This window comes from Bos grunniens, chromosome 4, assembly GCF_055505025.1.
Source record: "Bos grunniens cultivar Pamir isolate PY7600 chromosome 4, Bosgru_T2T1.0, whole genome shotgun sequence".
Taxonomy (NCBI): Eukaryota; Metazoa; Chordata; class Mammalia; order Artiodactyla; family Bovidae; genus Bos; species Bos grunniens.
This window is the reverse complement of record NC_141168.1, coordinates 93,853,310-93,873,269: the sequence shown is the minus strand read 5'-3', so window position 1 is coordinate 93,873,269 and position 19,960 is coordinate 93,853,310. Positions and strand designations below refer to the sequence as shown.

The 19,960-nt window shown below is 38.1% G+C and overlaps 1 protein-coding gene and 1 pseudogene across 9 annotated transcripts in view; both read right to left on the bottom strand.

Moving 5' to 3' along the window:
• The window catches only part of SNX13 (sorting nexin 13), a 147,775-nt gene that overhangs the window by 98,529 nt on the left and 29,286 nt on the right, over positions 1–19,960 (bottom strand). For 2 of the 9 annotated variants that reach the window (XM_086397491.1, XM_086397493.1), the window contains exon 2: positions 18,046–18,177. The exons of the other annotated variants lie outside the window; for them this stretch is intronic. In XM_086397491.1, coding sequence (XP_086253617.1) covers positions 18,046–18,081 — 36 coding nt within the window. In that variant the 5' untranslated portion in view covers positions 18,082–18,177. The remainder of the gene's footprint in view (positions 1–18,045; positions 18,178–19,960) is intronic. 9 annotated transcript variants of the gene reach the window in all.
• Positions 1,637–2,727, bottom strand: LOC147374542 (mesoderm-specific transcript homolog protein pseudogene; annotated as a pseudogene).

Below are 19,960 nucleotides of genomic sequence, written 5' to 3'. Positions count from 1 at the left end.
ATGGAGGAAAATAAATTATGATGGTCTAAGAAGTTTTCAATGATTAACTAACACATGAACAGAATCCCGGATAAGATTTAAGGAGAATTTATAATAGTGAGTCTTCTATCCCCAAATAGTACTTTTCCCTTTATTCATATCTTCTTTTATATCCCTCAGTAAAGGGCTCTTTTATTTTTTCTTCTACATAGGCCTATACAACTCTACTTCATTCATATTTTTATTATCTTTTTTCCTCAGCCTGGCCACTCATCTTTTTAACCAGACGACAATGCCTGTTGATGAACTTTCTACTCTGCCTTCCTGATCAGCTCCTTGAATCAGCTGGGGATACTACTGCACCTGCAGAAGTGGTCTTCCCTGACCTTTTTTTTTTTTCCTGTCAAAATTCATTTTTATATATAGAAAATAAAGACTTATTCCAGTTGTTATACTTGAAGTTGCTAATAAAAATTTTTTAATCACTAGTTAATAATCCTATTTTAACCAAAACAATGAAACTGTGGCTTTAAAACAAAGTATTTAGCACCATTTGCTTATAGGCCCAAGTTTCTGAGACTTTCCTGTCTGTAAAGTACAGGAACTGCTAAGCTACACAAGGAACCCTCTCTGGGACAACCAACAAGAAGGTTAAGTGGTCAATAAACATTCAGCCTGGTGATGTGGACTGTACAAGATCCCATCCTCTCCACTCCAGCTGAGGAGGGACCTGCCTCCACACACTAAGGTATGAAGAGTACTGCCATTAGTAGCTGGAAAGACCAGTTTTAACAGCAAGTAACAGTAAATCTCTGGCACAGAGGCTACTGTCTTTAGTATCCTGTAATTTTAGGAAATTCTGTAAACAGCTTGGATTTAGTTCAATTTATTCTGAAATGAAACATACTTACTAAGGTTAAACTACTCTGCTTGGGTACCTGTCTGCTGGTTTAGTATCCTTACAGAATATAAAAATATAATCCATGTAGGTAAATCATAGTCTTAAAGTATACTTAGAATACGGCATTATTTAAACCAAAGTCTAACAAAATGTCTACAAATAGAAGCAGCTAATGAAACCAAAACCAAAGTTATGACGAAGGAGACTCTCACTTGAAGCTGTGTCGCTTAGAGAAGGCTGAACTCAAAGCCATTCAAGGGTGGTGAAGGCAGCACCTTTAGATAATTTCAATCAGGACCAGAAATCAGTACTTTTCAGAAAAGTCCACAGAAGTGTTCCAAAGACTCTTATGCAAAAGAATGTCAAATTTTCTGCATCAGTGAGCAGTAGTGCCCATCAGAATGTTCTAATAACTCAAAGATAAAGGCAAGTCCAACTTGATCAGATGTCAAAGGAATGGAAGGTGGACTATTAGGTCACCCTTACAGCTTCTGCTGGCTTTTTACTATATGCTGTTCACCAATGTGAGTCAGGTGGACTTCTATAAGAGAAGTGTTTGGTGGCCAGGACCTCTTTTGGGCATTTCTTCCTAACTGGAATACACAAGAGATAAGGAAGAGGGGTTCTCAGGTAATGCTAGTAGTAAAGAACACACCTGCCAAAGCAAGAGTCAAAAGAGACACAGGTTCGCTCCCTGGGTCAGGAAGATCCTCTGGAGGAGGAAATGGCAATCCACTCCAGTATTCTTGTCTGGAAAATCGCATGGACAGAGGAACCGGGAGGGCTACAGACATAGGGCTGCAAAGAGTCAGATATGATTGAAGCAAGCACAGCACAAGGAATAAGGGAGGTAATACCGGGAAGCTACTCTGTCCAGCTCAGAATGAGTTAATTAAGTCCATATATTCATTCAAGAAGCCCATGGATCCTCTAGCTGTGGACAGTGGCTGATGTGGTCATCCAAAATCGACACTGTGGACCACAGCAGTGTTTTCCTACATAGCTCCAAAAATCCTAGATATTCACTGGATCCAATGGCCCATAGATAAAATGCATGGGAATGGAAACAGACAGAGCTCCCACCAGCATCTTCTGAACTTCCTCTGACTGATATACTGCAAAGACTGTCAATAACCACATTCCCATCACTGTCACATATCCCTGCCCACATGTCCCACAGCTCACTCTCAGAGGGGTGGGTGTACAGCCTGAAGACTGGGTGAGATCTCAAGAGAATTCCTCATCAACTACATGAGGAAGGGGGACAGCATGCCTCCATCTCTGAGAAGTTTTTGGAGAAGGAGAGGACAGTCAGTCTTAGGAAATAAACCTCCACTTGACAAAAAGAAACTCTAGATGGTAAGCAGACCAGATCAATTCTGCTTGAACTTACACAACAGCTTCTGAGCAACAATATCCCTAATAGCTGTGAGATAACAGGTTGATCCTACGGTTCTGAAGTCCCAGATGCCACAAAGCACCTTCATGATGGCCTGCTCAAATATGGAATAGTGATGTGGTCTCGGTTTGTTGCTGAGGCCAAATGCTACGAAATTGAGGGCAATCACTCAATGAAACCTGAGGGTCTGACCTTCTGAAATTCTGTACCAATCAATCATAGCTGGATGTTGAAAAGCCATGTAAAACCACAACTATCTCTGGATTCCCAACCACATCCCATGGAGAAGAAGATCCCATGGTAGAAGATTCGAAGTCCATTGAAAGTAAAAAATTTGCCTGATGATTTCCATGAGTAAAGAGTAGGTGAAAGCTGAGGGCAGGGGGCAGAGACTGCAGACAGGCCACAAGCAGGGGCACAGCCAACAGCCCCACTGGACCCACCACTACTTACCTGATTAAGGTAAGACCTAGGCTACAAGACTCTATGTTTGGGGAACCAGGCTGTGCCTCCCCTGACTTCTATATAAGAGCTAAAAGTAGGCCATGGTGGCTTAGAAGAAAGTACAGAGCGTTTCAGTCCCTCTGACAATACTTCTGAAGAACACCCAGTTACCTGATCCACACTATAGTACTGCGAGATGGCCAACTACAAGAAACAGATGCTATTTCAACCAAGATCCACTCAAATAAAGCTTTCCACTGACTTTCCTGAAAAGAGTTCTTATAAACTCTCAGGACAGCCAAACCAGACCATGACCCAGATAATTTATCCAACCTACCTTCTTCAATGAGATTTGACCCAATATTAGCAATACTGCTCCTTCTTTACAAAGTTATATTTATGCTTGCTAGCCAGTTTTCAAAGCCATACAACTTACTGGTTAACAACTTACAACTTAAGTAAGTTAACAACTTACTATTCAGAGGTTTTATGAAACCAAGCAAAATGGCTGTCTCTGGAGATGAAGGAAGGAAGGCAGCATGCAATTGGAGGACAATACACACGGGGCTTCTCAAATAGTACTCAAATGTCCTGGTTTTTAACAAGGCGTTTGCTTTAAACAGTATAAACATGTTTTCCATCTGTTTGAATATCAATTCAAGAAAGTTAAAAATTAAAGAGATTTTCAAGAAAGAAACATAATTATATAATCTGGGAAAAATTATTAACTCAATTATTTAACATGAAGAGATGCTCAACTGTCTAAAAACTCAAATTTTCAGAATCTTACAACTGTCTTCCTACTTGTTGGAAAATGGTAACAAAAGTCATCAAAAAAACAAACTCTTAGAAGACCCTTTATCTCAATTAAGTTTGAGAGAAATTTCTATAGTTCAGGGATTAATAAAATTAAACATTTCCAATCAAGTAAGTCAAGTGCACATTTATTTTGTGGTTAATCTTATAATATTTAACTTCAAATATTAAGTAAAGTAATGCTTAAAATTCTCCAAGCCAGGCTTCAGCAATACATGAACCCTGAACTTCCAGATGCTCAAGCTGGTTTTAGAAAAGGCCAACGAATCAGAGATCAAATTGCCAACATCCGCTGGATCATTGAAAAAGCAAGAGAGTTCCAGAAAAACATCTATTTCTGCTTTATTGACTATGCCAAAGACTTTGACTGTGTGGATCACAATAAACTGGAAAATTCTGAAAGAGATGAGCATACCAGACCACCTGACCTGGCTCTTTGAGAAACCTATATGCAGGTCAGGAAGCAGAAGTTAGAATTGGACATGGAACAACAGACTGGTTCCAAATAGGAAAAGGAATAAGTCAAGGCTGTATATTGTCACCCTGCTTATTTAACTTATATGCAGAGTACATCATGAGAAACACTGGGCTGGAGGAAACACAAGCTGGAATCAAGATTGCCAGGAGAAATAGCAATAACCTCAGATATGCAGATGACACCACCCTCATGGCAGAAAGTGAAGAACTAAAGAGGCTCTTGATGAAAGTGAAAGAGGAGAGTGAAAAAGTTGGCTTACAGCTCAACATTCAGAAAACTAAATCATGGCATCCGGTCCCATCATTTCATGGCAGATAGATGGGTAAACAGTGGAAACAGTGTCAGACTTTATTTTTCTGGGCTCCAAAATCACTGCAGATGGTGACTGCAGAAATGAATTAAAAGACTCCTTGGAAGGAAAGTTATAACCAATGTAGACAGCATATTAAAAAGCAGAGACATTACTTTGCCAACAAAGGTCCGTCTAGTCAAGGCTATGGTTTTTCCAGTGGTCATGTATGGATGCGAGAGTTGGACTATAAAGAAAGCTGAGCACCAAAATATTGATTCTTTTGAACTATGGTGTTGGAGAAGACTCTTGAGAGTCCCTTGGACTGCAAGGAGATCAAAACAGTCCATCCTAAAGGAAATCAGTCCTGGGTGTTCATTGGAAGGACTGATGTTGAAGCTGAAACTCTAATACTTTGGCCACCTGATGCAAAGAGCTGACTCACTGGAAAAGACGCTGACGCTGGGAATTATTGAGGGCAGGAGGAGAAGGGGACGACAGAGGATGAGATGGTTGGATGGCATCATTGACTCGATGGACACAGGTTTGGGTGGACTCCGGGAGTTGGTGATGGACAGGGAGACCTGGCGTGCTGCAGTTCATGGGGTCGCAAAGAGTCGGACATGACTGAGCGACTGAACTGAACTAAACAATGAAACATCAGTATACAGAACTGTCCAAAATAAGGAAGTTTTATGTTATATTTAGGGTTCCCATTTATATGTTTGGCTAATATTATAATCTTATTATCCAGTGAGATTAAGAAAAATATTTCATCTAAAACCATTCTAAGTTTTTGAGTTCTGATTATTTTCTTAGATGACACAGGATGATACAATTTAGGACAGTTTTGTACTATATCAGAATATTTTTACAAATTCAGAATGGAAGCCAAAGAATAGAAACATATCCATGTAATAGTGATTTTTACTAAAATAATACTTTTCAGTAAAATAATACTTCATTAAAATTACTATTTTCTTCTCCAAACACAATAACAACACTGAAATATCCATATGTCTGCTTCCCTAAGGTTATCGACACACAACTGTAAGATGGAAGAAACCTCCAAAATTATCTCTTGCAGTACTTCTCAAACTTTAAGGATCTAAAATGCAAGTTCTTAAAATACAGATTCTGGTCCATTATGTCTGGGATGGGGTTTGTGATAGTTTCATTTCTAATAATTTACCAGAACTGTTCAGAACTAAGGACAATTATATATCTATAATGCTACCAAAATTAATCCCTAAGTCCACAATACCTTACTCACAATTCCAGAACCTCTGAAAACCAAAATTGTACCAAGCATTCTACATGCATACCTCATGTCCTCCTCAGAACAACTTAAGAAGTAATCGAGAAGGTAATATAACACAGTGCTCAAAAAACATGAAGTCTGGAGTTCAACTGAATGAAAATCTAACTTTCATTATGTATTAACTGTGTAACCGCTCCATGCCTTCATTTCTTCATCTATGCTATATGGTTTTTCTGGGTAGTAAATGAGTCTATGCTCTAGTGCAGGCATCCCTAACCTCTGGGATCTAATGCCTATTGATCTGAGGTGGAGCTGATGTAACAAAAATAAAAATAAAGTACACAATAGAGGTAACGCACTTAAATCATCCCAAACCCATCCCCCTTCTCCCTGGTCCATGGAAAAATCGTACTCCATGAAATGGGTCCCTGGTGCCAAAAAGGTTGGAGACCACTGGTCTAGTGATCAATTTTAGCTTAATCACTATTATTATTTCTAGTTTAACAATAGAGAAACTAAAGTACAGAGAAGATTTTTAAAAAATGGTCCAAGGTCACACAGCTAGTAACAGTAAGAGTGGGATTTGATTCTATTCAAATTCTGACTCCTAAGGAACCTTACAATTTTTCAGTTGACAACTGCCTGAAGTTAGAAGTCACAGTAAAAAAAAAATTAAAATCATAAATGAGTGGTTTCTTTTTTTTAATTAATTAGCTTAATATACCTCCCAAGAAATTACAGTCAGAAAACTACTTGTAACGAATGTAATAAATTCCTGATTTGAGTACAAAGTACATAAATATAAAGTATAAGTTTTATTAGATAATCAGTTCATCCACATATTCCTTACATAAATAATGGAAATAACACACAAAGACATAAAAAACGACCCTTGCTGCCATGATGCTTAAGAATCAAGAAGTTGACAATGTAAAAAGTGTTGCATGTCTCCTCATAGTAGAAAGCATGGGGAAGTAATTTACATTGTAGTATTTCACGTCTATTAATTCATACTACCATTTATCTCATTTGATCCTCATCACAGACTTCTATGATAGGAAAGGTAGTATAATACAGTACTAAAAACAGAATCAGAAATGACAGGTTCCAGTTTGCCACTAAAGTTCTGTGTAACCTCTGCAAAATCACTAACCTCTTTTTGATTCAGAATTCACACTAGCACAATCAAGGAGCTGAGTTGTAAAATTATCTCTCAAGTCAGACTGATTAAGTAACTTTGATGTAGAGCCAGGCATAAACTCTCCTGGTTACATGTGGAGAGTGGGGCTAAGTGGAAACAGTTATTTTCGATCACAGAAGAACAGACTGTCAGAGCTTCCAGAGAACAGACTTTGGACTCTCCTAAGGAACCAGAAATCAAATTCCCAACATCTGTTGGATCATCAAAAAAGCAAGAGAGTTCCAGAAAAAACATCTCCTTCTCCTTTATTGACTATGCCAAAGCCTCTGACTCTGTGGATTACAAAAAACTGTGGAAAATTCTTCAAGAGATGGAAATACCAGACCATCTGACCTGTCTCCTGAGAAACCTGTATGCAGGTTAAGAAGCAACAGTTAGAACTGGACATGGAACAACAGACTGGTTCCAAATCAGGAAAGGAGTACATCAAGGCTGTATACCATTACCCTGCTTATTTAACTTATACGCAGAGTACACCATGAGAAACACTGGGCTGGATGAAGCATAAGCTGGAATCAAGACTGCTGGAAGAAACATCAATAACCTCAGATATGCAGATGACACCACCACTATGGAAGAAAGCGAAGGAGAACTAAAGAGGCTTTTGATGAAAGTGAAAGAGGAGAGTGAAAAAGTTGGCTTAAAACTCAACATTCAGAAAACGAAGATCGTGGCATCCAGTCCTATCACTTCATGGGAAATAGATGGGGAAACAATGAAACAGTGTCAGACTTTATGTTTTCTTGGGCTCCAAAATCAGTGCAGATGGTGACTGCAGCCACGAAATTAAAAGACACTTACTCCTTGGAAGAAAGTTATGACCAACCTAGACAGCATATTAAAAAGCAGAGACATTACTTTGCCAACAAAGGTTCATCTAGTCAAAGCTATGGTTCCAGTATCCTGTATGGATGTGAGAGCTGGACTATAAAGAAAGGTGATCACTGAAGATTGATGCTTTTGAACTGTGGTGTTGGAGAAGACTGTTGAGAGTCCCAGGACTGCAAGGAGATCCAACCAGTCCAGCCTAAAGGAAATCAGTCCTGGATATTCATTGGCAGGACTGAAGCTGAAGCTGAAGCTGAAGCTGAAGCTCCAGTCCTTTGGCCACCTGATGTGAAGAACTGACTCACTGGAAAAGACCCTGATGCTGGCAAAGATTGAACGCAGGAAGAGAAGGGGATGACAGAGGATGAGATGGTTGGATGGCATCACCAACTCAATGGACATGAGTTTGAATAAGCTATGGGAGTGGTGATGGACAGGGAAGCCTGGCATGCTGCAGTCCATGAGGTCACACAAGAGTTGGACACGACTCAGCGACTGAACTGTACTGAGGAGTCTCAATAGAGTGAGTCAGCCACTCCCAGTTATATTCACTTGGTATGTCTCAACACATTACATGGCACAGGGCAGCCAGCCAGACAGGGCTGAGACTCATAAAGCTGATATTATTTCAGCACCAACCTGGGTCACAGAAACTACATACAGGAATTCAACAACAAAAATAAGTGCCCAGAAGAAGAATGGCCTTATTGAAACTATAGATTGTTTTCCTTCCACCTTATTCCATCTGTAAGTAATTGCAATAGAATGAGCTCCTGACACTGAACTTTGGCTCATTCAACAATATACAGTAATTTAACCAAGGCCTGCTACAAAGAAGCTGCTCAGTAAATATGGAAATAATTAACTCATTTACTAAGGAGAGAAGTAAAATGAGGGAAGTAACAGAAAGAGAGGGGAGAAGGGCAAAAGGGAGGAAAAAGAGAAAGGGCAAGAAATGGAAAGGGAAACTGAAAAAGAAAAGGACCCTAAACTGAAGTCCTCTTTCTCACTCCCACCTTAGGACTGTATGCAGAGCTACACATTCCTACCAGCATAATCCACAACAAGGCCCCAATCTCAAAAAAAAAAAAGGAAAAGGTTGAAAAAAAGGTTTCAACATACCCTACACCAGCCTACATCACTACTTCCCATTCAGGGAGGCAGCACAGAGAAGCTGTCACAGAGGGACCATCAGTATATTTAGCTAAGTTGGTACCAAACCCCTCTTTTGATACTCTGGGAACATGTAAATAAAGATTCTCTTCCACTCAAAACTAGTATATCCTTGTGAGGATGATTAAACACCAGCGTGATATGGTGCATGTTTTCAATCCAGCTGCTGGGCCAGGAACAACAGAGGGCCTTGTCTCTAAGACGGTCAACTGCCCAGCTGGCAAAGATTATGGCCACTGGGCACCTGTGGACTTTCTCCTCCCACTCCCAACCAGGGTGGCCAGAATATGTATATATGTATATGTATGTATATACATACATATACACTAGCCCCATGTACTTAGTTCTCCAGTAACAGAACTCTCTCCCTTAAAATGGAAGTCTACAGTTAAACTTTTACATATTTTCAAAAATTAATTATGTATACATATGTAGGTAACTACTTTAACAAACCCTTTAATTTTTTATTAGAGCAGTAGTTATAAAAGGTCACATACTGCTATATAATTAGCACACCTAGCATCCAATGACAAAGAAAACACAAGAAAACAAAAAATGATACAATTAATTCAGTGTCTTTTAAATGAGATTCCACCAATTACAAAATAACTATACACGGTTTGAATAAATAACAGGTACATTCATAGGCATTTGCTTATTCAGAATACAAACTAAGTTGGGCTGCAGAACCTCTCCCCACCCCCACAGCCCATACATTGGGAACCACTGGAATTAGAGTCTAAAAGAAACTACAGTATTGAAAAAACAAAAGACTGTATTTACTGAATGCTTTCCCTTATACAGAAAGAATAATAAAAGTATTTAAAATGTGGATGGAGCAGTATAGCAAAGAACAGTCCTGACAGGCTTCTAGCAGGCTCAAAGCCTCCAACTGCAAAACCACATTAACAAGGTTTCCTGAATTTCTGATAAAAGGCCCAGAAGATACATAAAGCTGAAATAAATTAACCAAGAGTGCTTTTTAGAAGCTATATTTTTCTAACTACACACAATGCTTTTGTGCCGTAATAATAAATAACTAAAAAAATAGTAAAGAGTTTTTAAAATAAACTTTTAATCTTTATCAAAAAGAAAATTACTTTCCTTATGTTTCCATTTGACAGATAAATGTCTATTTTTAATTTATATATATATCAGTGTCATTCCTAAACAAATATATATGTGTGTGTATATATGTATTATGTATATATAAATGACATGCAAAAAGGAAAAGTATCCCCTTAAAAATAACTGATCAAAGCAAGTTTTAAAGCTACTAAAGAATAAGACAGCTGAATATCTAATTATGCAAGCTAATCAAACCCATCAATATATTAGAAAATGCCAATTTTGTGCATTTTGAACAAATTTTTTTGTATTAGCATATGTACCCAGATTATCTTTTTAATTACATACCAGTAAAGAAAAGTATGTATAGCTATTATTCATCCAAGAAAGGGAGGGTAAGAGTTATAAATATAGAAACATTTGCTCATTCTTTTAAATGTAAGGATATACAGAAACTTGAACTACAAGGAATGGAGAAAATGGGGTAAAAGAGGATAGGTATGAGAACTAGGCACTTTGAAAATACTTTGCTCTGCAGATCTAATTTTGTATTGGTATAAACATCTTACACATAAAAAGAACTTCAAAAGCAATCTCTAAAAAGAAAAGTGAAATTTGAAAGTCTAACTGTATATACTAACAATGTGGAAAAACCACATAGAGGAAGTATTTCAAGTGATTTTAAAATATAGTAATTTTACTGTGAATCATTGCTTCAGTAACAAATAGTGTTGACAGTTCCAACAAAATGACCTCAGGCTACTGGAGGAATGGCTAATTCCACGGCTAGAGCAGGAAATGAGTTTAAGATGGGTCCGAACACTTTATCATACCAGAAAGCTACCAAAGATTACTGAAAAAATGTCAAACTCAGCAGACAACCTGAAGAGGTCTCACCTGGCTAAAAATGGAATCAGTAACAATAACAACTGCAATGGATTGGAGTACATCAAATATCTGAGTTTATGAAATTAGAGATACTTTTAAATTTCACTGATCTTTGAAGGGTTCTAAAGAACCAACTATTTTTGAAAAGTGTTATAGAATTAAGCATTTACTGGGGTGATCAGAGTTGATAAAAAAAATCACTTTCTCCTTAAGGAGAAAAATTCACATAATAAGTGACAGAATATTGCCATATTGCAATCCCTAACATATTAGTGATCTGGCAGTCTAGGTAGGGCATCAGAGCTGGGGGAGGGAGGAAGAAAGAAAAGAGAGAAAGAGAGAATGAACCAAACATACATGCCTCTTGGAATAAAAATACATATCAATTCAGTTCAGTCACTCAGTCGTGTTCGACTCTGCAACCCCATGGACTGCAGCACGCCAGGCCTCCCTGTCCACCACCAACTCCCGGAGTTCACTCAAACTTATGTCCATTGAGTTGGTGACGCGATCCAATCATCTTATCCTCTGCCGTCCCCTTCTCCTCCCGCCTTCAATCTTTCCCAGCATCAGGGTCTTTTCCAATGACTCAGTTCTTCACATCAGGTGGCCAAAGGACTGGAGTTTCAGCTTCAACATCACCATCAATCAAAGTTTTGTGGGGGTGGGGTGGGGGGAAATCAAACCTGAATCTGATTGAGGAAATGCACAAAGACTAAGAAAATGTTACAATACATCATGGAGATGAACTAAGCAAAATTCAGACTATGAGAAACAGTAAAGGGCAGAAGATCCAATTCCTTCAACAAATACAGGGCAAGGGGGAAAAAAAAGGAGGGGAGAGGAAGGTTAAGGAGAATCTGCGGGTTAACACTGCAATATGCAAACTTATTCAACTTGATTATAACAAAAATACAGTGGAAAGAGAAGAAGGAGGATGAGGAGGGAAAGAAGGAAGAGAAACTGGGTAATTATAAACATTTTTTAATGACATTAAGAAGTTGCTGTTTATTTTTTGGCTTGATACAATGAATGGTACCAGCTATTATGCTTTAACAAAAAGAACCCTTAATGCTTTAGAGATGCAAGATGAAATATTTAAAGATGAAATCATATGATCTAGAATATGCTTCAAAATAATTCTGGAAGTAGACAGTAGGGGAAAAGTGAAAAAGGATCAACAAAAAATATAATTAGCCATGAGGTGATAAATGTCTAAGCTGGGTGTGACAGAGGGAAGTTCATTACACTCATCTTTCTACTTTTAAGGTTTGAAATTTTTCACTAAAAACATTTTTTAAAACACACAATAATCACAAAATTCACTTACATAGTAAATGCACTTGTATTTCTTAAGGAATCAATACCAGAAATAAACAGTCGATAAACATGATAAATGTTCATAGCCCAGAGACTTGGGATTAAAAGATTTCTGTGATTAGTTGACAGTAAAGCAATATATACTTGGCTATTCAATCAAGACAAAGATTCTTTTAAATCCGGAACTACTTTAAGTAATGAGTTTTAACATTCTATCTCATGTGTGGGTTATGTATTCATTTTAAATAAGAACTACTGTCTTCTAAAATTATTGTTTTGGGAGGTTACACTGATCCTATAATAATTGGATAGCTATCTATTGGGCCTTAATCATACAAAGATGAATCAAGCAGTTTCTGCCCTCAAAATGCTCACAAACTAGGAAGGCAAAATACACATGGAATGATAAACAACTGTAGTAAGTGCCATAATGAAAAGTTACAAAATGTTTGGGAATACAAAAAAGATAAGTCCTCCAGAGCTTAAACAGTAGTGATAAATTTGCTTTGTCTTCCAAAAGCAGTTTTGCAGGTGAACAAGAATCAATCTCTTTTCTTTACAGTTACCCATTTCTTTCCATCAAAATGGTATTATTGGACACTGACTAGTAAAATTCCAAGTGAACAAAGATTTAAAAATGCTAGCACTACAGAAGAGTGTGCCAAAGGGGAAGTACTCTTTGGCTCGAAAGTAGGACAGAGAATATCATTTGTTTACTGAACTTAAGCCCAATGCTCAAGGCTATTTATACTTTTATGTCTAACTTTATTTAAGATTTCATCTATAAAAGGCAACAAACAAAGTAAGTTGTGAGGGATAAATGCAGTATTTAACAGTTTCCAAAACTACACAAAACCAAAAGACAGTCTTTTCAACAAACGGTGCTATCAAAATCAGACATCCACATGCAAAAAAAAAATTAATCTAAGACACAGATCGTATACCTTTACAAAAATTAACTCAAAATGGACCATATACCTAAACGTAAAACAAAACTATAAATCTCCAGAAGATAACATAGATGACTTCGAGTACAGTGATGCCTTTTTAGATGTAACACCAGACATAATCTATGAAAAACTTAATTGATAAGCTAGATGTCATTAAAATTAAAAACTTCTGCAAAAGACAGTATTATGATAATTAAAAGACAAGCCACAGACTAGGGAAAAATATTTGCAAATGACATATCTAATAAAGGCCTTTTTATCCAAAACTACAAATAACTCTTAAAACTCAACAGTAAGTAAATAAATTCTGGTAAAAAAATGGGCCACAGATTTTAACTGACATCTCACCAAAGAAGATACGAAAGTGAAAGTGAAAGTCGCTAAGTGGTGTTCAACTTTTTGCAACCCCATGGACTGTAGCCCACCAGGCTTCTCTGTCTGTGAAATTCTCCAGGTAAGAATACTGGAGTGGATTGCCATTACCTTCTCCATGGGATCTTCCCAACCAAGGGACTGAACCCAGTTCTCCTAAACTGGAGGCAGATTCTTTACCAGCAAATGAGCACATGAAAAGATGCTCCACATCATATGTCCCCAGGGAGATACAAATTAAGAACAGAATAAGATACCACTACACACCAATCAGAATGGCTAAAATACAGAATAACTAAATGCTAGCAAGAATGTGGAGCAATAGGAACTCACTGGCAGCAAGGCAAAATCATACAGCCACACTGGAAGATAGTTTGGCAATTCCTTACAAAACTAAACACACTCTTTACCATACAGCAATCATACTCCTTGGGATTTATCCAAGAGAACTGAAAACTCATGTCCACACAAAAACTTAAATCAACTTATTCATAACTGCCAAAACATGGAAGCAACCAAGATATCCTAAAGTAAGTGAATGGATATATAAATTGTGGTACATCCAGACAATGGAGTATTGTTCAGCGCTAAAAAGAAGTGAGCTATCAAACCATGAAAAGACATTGAGGAACTTTAAATGCATACTACAGAGTGAAAGAAGCTAATGCAAAAAGGCTACTTACTATATGATTCCAAGCATATGACATTCTGAAAGACAACACTATGGAAACAATAAAAAGATGGGGCTCGGTATAAGACCGGGTGATGAACTGGCAGAGACAGACAATTTTTAGGACAGTGAAAATACCCTGCAAGTTATTATAATGATGGATATACATTATTATATTTTTATCTGAGCCAACAGAACACACAATACCAAGAGTTTTGAACCCCAAAATAAATTATAGACTTTTGGTTAAAAAAAAAAAAGTACCATTCTCGTGAGAGAGGTTGATAATGAGAAGAGACTCTGTGTGAGAGCAGGAAGCACACGTGAAATCTCTGAACCTTCCTTTTGATTTTGTTACAAATCTAAACTGCTCTTTAAAAAGTCTTTTAAAAACTACATATAAATAATCATAAGCACAAGACAGTTTTACAAAAGGAGACAATGGTAATAAGACACTGCTGCTGCTGCTAAGTCATTTCAGTTGTGTCCGACTCTGTGCGAACCCATAGACAGCAGTCCACCAGGCTCCCCCATCCCTGGGATTCTCCAAGCAAGAACACTGGAGTGGGTTGCCATTTCCTTCTCCAACGCATGAAAGTGAAAAGTGAAAGTGAAGTCACTCAGTCGTGTCCGACTCTTAGCGACCCCATGGATTGCAGCCCACCAGGCTCCTCTGTCCATGGGCCTACCAGTCATTAATTATAAAAAACTGCTACACAGTCACAGCCAGCCTTCAGTTCAGTTCAGTGGCTCAGTTGTGTCCGACTCTTTGCGACCCCATGAATCGCAGCATGCCAGGCCCCCCGTCCATCACCATCTCCCGGAGTTCACTCACATTCACGTCCATGGAGTGGGTGATGCCATCCAGCCATCTCATCCTCTATCGTCCCCTTTTCCTCTTGCCCCCAATCCCTCCCAGCATCAGAGTCTTTTCCAATAAGTCAACTCTTCGCGTGAGGTGGCCAAAGTACTGGAATTTCAGCTTTAGCATCATTCCTTCCAAAGAACATCCAGGGCTGATCTCCTTCAGAATGGACTGGTTGGGGAATGCGGGTATACCTGTGGCGGATTCATTTTTATATTTGGCAAAACATTTTTTGTTTTATATTGTTTTATAAATTATATTGTTTTATAAATATTTACATATTTACAATATTGTAAAGTTTAAAAATAAAATAAAATTAAAAAAAAAAAAAAAAGAATGGACTGGTTGGATCTCCTTGCAGTCCAAGGGACTCTCAAGAGTCTTCTCCAACACCACAGTTCTAAACCATCAATTCTTCAGCGCTAAGCTTTCTTCACAGTCCAACTCTCACATCCATACATGACCACAGGAAAAACCATAGCCTTGACTAGACGAACCTTTGTTGGCAAAGTAATGTCTCTGCTTTTGAATATGCTATCTAGGTTGGTCATAACTTTTCTTCCAAGGAGTAAGCGTCTTTTAATTTTATGGCTGCAGTCACCATCTGCAATGATTTTGGAGCCCCAAAAAATAGTCTGACACTGTTTCCACTGTGTCCCCATCTATTTCCCATGAAGTGATGGGACCAGATGTCATGATCTTCGTTTTCTGAATGTTGAGCTTTAAGCCAACTTTTTCTCTCTCCTCTTTCACTCTCATCAAGAGGCTTTTTAGTTCCTCTTCTCTTTCTGCCATAAGGGTGGTGTCATCTGCATATCTGAGGTTACTGATATTTCTTCCAGCAATCTTGATTCCAGCTTGTGCTTCTTCCAGCCCAGCATTTCTCATGATGTACTCTGCATAGAAGTTAAATCAGCAGGGTGACAATATACAGCCTTGACGTATTCCTTTTCCGATTTGGAACCAGTCTGTTGTTCCATGTCCAGTTCTAACTGTTGCTTCCTGACCTGCATATAGGTTTCTCAAGAGGCAGGTCAGGTGGTCTGGTATTCCCATCTCTTTCAGAATTTTCCACAGTTGATTGTGATCCACACAGTCAAAGGCTTTGGCATAGTCAATAAAGCAGAAACAGATGTTTTTCTGGAACTCTCTTGCTTTTTCCATGATCCAGCGGACGTTGGCAATTTGATCTCTGGTTCCTCTGTCTTTTTTAAAACCAGCTTGAACATCTGGAAGTTCACGGTTCATGTATTGCTGAAGCCTGGCTTGGACAATTTTGAGCATTACTTTGCTAGCGTGTGAGATGAGTGCAATTGTGTGGTAGTCTGAGCATTCTTTGGCATCGCCTTTCTTTGGGATTGGAATGAAAACTGAACTTTTCCAGTCCTGTGGCCACTTTTGAGTGTTCCAAATTTGCTGGCATATTGAGTGCAGCACTTCCACAGCATCATCTTTCAGGATTTGGAATAGCTCAACTGGAATTCCATCACCTCCACTAGCTTTGTTCGTAGTGATGCTTTCTAAGGCCCACTTGACATCACATTCCAGGATGTCTGGCTCTAGGTCAGTGATCATATCATCGTGATTATCTTGGTCGTGAAGATCTTTTTTATACAGTTCTTCTGTGTATTCTTGCCACCTCTTCTTGATATCTTCTGCTTCTGTTAGGTCCATACCATTTCTGTCCTTTATCGAGCCCATCTTTGTATGAAATGTTCCCTTGGTATCTCTAAAATCTTGAAGAGATCTCTAGTCTTTCCCATTCTGTTGTTTTCCTCTATTTCTTTGCACTGATCGCTGAAGAAGGCTTTCTTATCTCTTCTTGCTATTCTTTGGAACTCTGCATTCAGATGCTTATTATCTTTCCTTTTCTCCTTTGCTTTTCGCTTCTCTTCTTTTCACAGCTATTTGTAAGGCCTCCCCAGACAGCCATTTTGCTTTTTTGCATTTCTTTTCCATGGGGATGGTCTTGATCCCTGTCTCCTGTACAATGTCACAAATCTCCATCCATAGTTCATCGGGCACTCTATCTATCAAATCTAGTCCCTTAAATCTATTTCTCACTTCCACTGTCTAATCATAAGAGATTTGATTTAGTACATACCTGAATGACCTAGTGGTTTTCCCTTCTTTCTTCCATTTAAGTCTGAATTTGGCAATAGCCTTATCAATGCCCAAAAGTACAAAACTCAACTGTAAAACTGCTCAAAATTCATTCTACTTTAAATAAAGTATAAATAAACTTATTTTTACATTATATTAAAATCAATTCAGATTGATTTCACAGATTTCATAATCTCTCATCTTAGTATAGGGAATAAGACATCAACATCTCTGATACAGGAAAACCTGAGAGAATATACACAAAATACGTGTCATATATTTAAGGAAAATTGTTAGGTGATCAGAATTTTAGTTGACATAACACATTAACACATACTTCAACCAGCTCCACCGAAAATGCCACTCCTCCCAAAGAACATCACTGTCTTTATTCCGGATACCTAGTGTGTAAATTCCTCTCATAATATAATCTGGTGTGGTCAAAAGCCAGCTAGATCAAAATCAGCAATCAAATCCTAACATCTTGTGGGACAGCTTTTTAAATATAATTTTTAATTATGAGATCTAACTTTTATACAAATGGAATTTATTCACAAAGAAAAGTTGTTGCTAAAAGGAAACATGTACACTCAAAACTATGAAAGTTCCACTTACAGGAATCATTCCTTTTCCCTCCCACGGAGCACAAATAGAAAAGCCAAAGGCCAGTTCCAACATATCACCCTGATTTTCCTATGGAATAAGGAGGAGATTTTTCTACAAAAAGCCTTTACTTTGACTCAACCAAAATAAATAAAGATAATACAGCAAGCCCTAACAAATTATACTCAGAACTTGAAAGCCACCAAGTGACAGAAACATTATTATTCATGTGGGTTACATTCTGGTGGCAAAATACCAAAGTTGCATTTGTATGTGTGTGTATTTAATTTTGTACTTAAATATGCATGATAAAATAATAGAAAAATATCCTCCCTAACTAAACACTCTAGTTTTAAGTCACTGACCATGGTACCCAGGATCAAAACCTCAGCAAGTAAGGAACTGAAGTGGGGAGGATTTACTACCAGCTTACTTACTGAAAATGGGATAGGTCTCAGCCCATCTGACTTCATGGCTCATTATTACTCAATCTTCAAAATCAAGGGATTGAGCCTGTTTCCTTTTCCACTAGTCAGCTGAGGCTTTCAAGTCAAGGTTCCTCTCCTACCCTAGTATGTAACAGAAACAAATGTATCTCAGACATTTCAGTAGGTCATGCGGGTTGGTCTTTGACACAAAGAATTTTTTTTTTTAATTTTATTTTATTTTTAAACTTTACAATATTGTACTGGTTTTGCTAAATATCGAAATGAATCCGCCACAGGCTGGATGCTTGGGGCTGGTGCACTGGGATGACCCAGAGGGATGGTATGGGGAGGGAGGAGGGAGGAGGGTTCAGGATGGGGAACACATGTATACCTGTGACACAAAGAATTTAGAGTTCAAGAAAGGGATCAAAAATTGCCAGCACATTATTTTGTTAAATTCTGAATAAAATTTTTTAAAATCACCTAAGAATAAAACAACTTTTCTCGAAAAAGAGAAAAATCGGGAATCACCTCTGCAAGGCAATAACGGAATAAAGCTGAGTCGCAACAATCTCCATGAAAATGAGCCACAAACCTGGGATTGCCACAGTCCCAACACGTGCTACAAGGTGTACCTGATGTGAGTCCAAGATGTGATTTATCACTTTATAGTTATTTTAAAGAAAGAAGCAAAATATTTATCTGTATCTATATCACTATCAAAAAAGGAAAAACAAAAGATAAACCAAGAGTGTAATATGTTTAAAAAATGGCGGTCTGTTTCTTAGTAGACGTAAACTTAGAATACCTGTGCCCGTTTCATGAAGGGATGTGAATTCACATAAATGATTTAAGCATTTCCTTTTCCCTAGTTTAGTTTGACAACATACACTTCAAAGAGGAATAAACTAACAGTCTCAAGAAGAAACCAGCTGCATAAAGAATGAATTGAAATGAAATCATATCTCTTATGATTATACAGTGGAAGTGACAAATATATTCAAGGGATTAGATCTGATAGAGTGCCTGAAGAACTATGTATGGAAAGAGGTTCGTAATACTGTACAGGATGTGGTGATCAAAACCATCTCCAAGGAAAAGAAATGCAAAAAGGCAAAATGGCTGTCTGAGGAGGCCTTAAAAATAGCTGAGAAAAAAAGAGAAGTGAAAAGGCAAAAGAGAAAAGGAAAGATACACCCATCTAAATCAAGAGTTTGAAAAAACAGCAAAGAGAGATAAGAAAGCCTCTTTAAGCGAACAAAGCAAAGAAACAGAGGAAAACAATTGAATGGGAAAGAGAGATCTCTTCAAGAAAACTGGAGATACCAAGGGAACACTTCATGCAAAGATGGGCTAAATAAAGGACAGAGACAGTATGGACCTAACAAAAGCAGATGTTAAGAGGTGGCAAGAACACACAGAAGAACTGTACAAAAAAGACCATCATGACCTGGATAACCATGAGGGTGTGATCACTCACCTACAGCCAGACTTGCTAGAGTGTGAAGACAAGTGGGCCTCAAGAAGCATTACTATGAACAAAGCTAGCAGAGGCAACAGAACTCCAGCTCAGCTATTTCAAATCCTAAAAGATGCTGCTGTTAAAGGGCTGCACTCACTATGCCAGCAAATTTGGAAAACTCAGCAGTGGCCACAGGACTGGAAAAGGTCAGTTTTCATCCTAATCCCAAAGAAAGGCAATGCCAAAGAATGTTCAAACTACCACACAATTATGCTCATTTCACATGCTAGCAAGATAATACTCAAAATTCTTCAAGTTAGGCTTCAACAACACATGAACCAAGAACTTCCAGATATTCAAGCTGGATTTAGAAATGGTAGAGGAACCAGAGATCAAATTACCAGCATCCATCGGATCATAGGAAAAGCAAGAGAATTCCAGGAAAGCATCTACTTCTGCTTC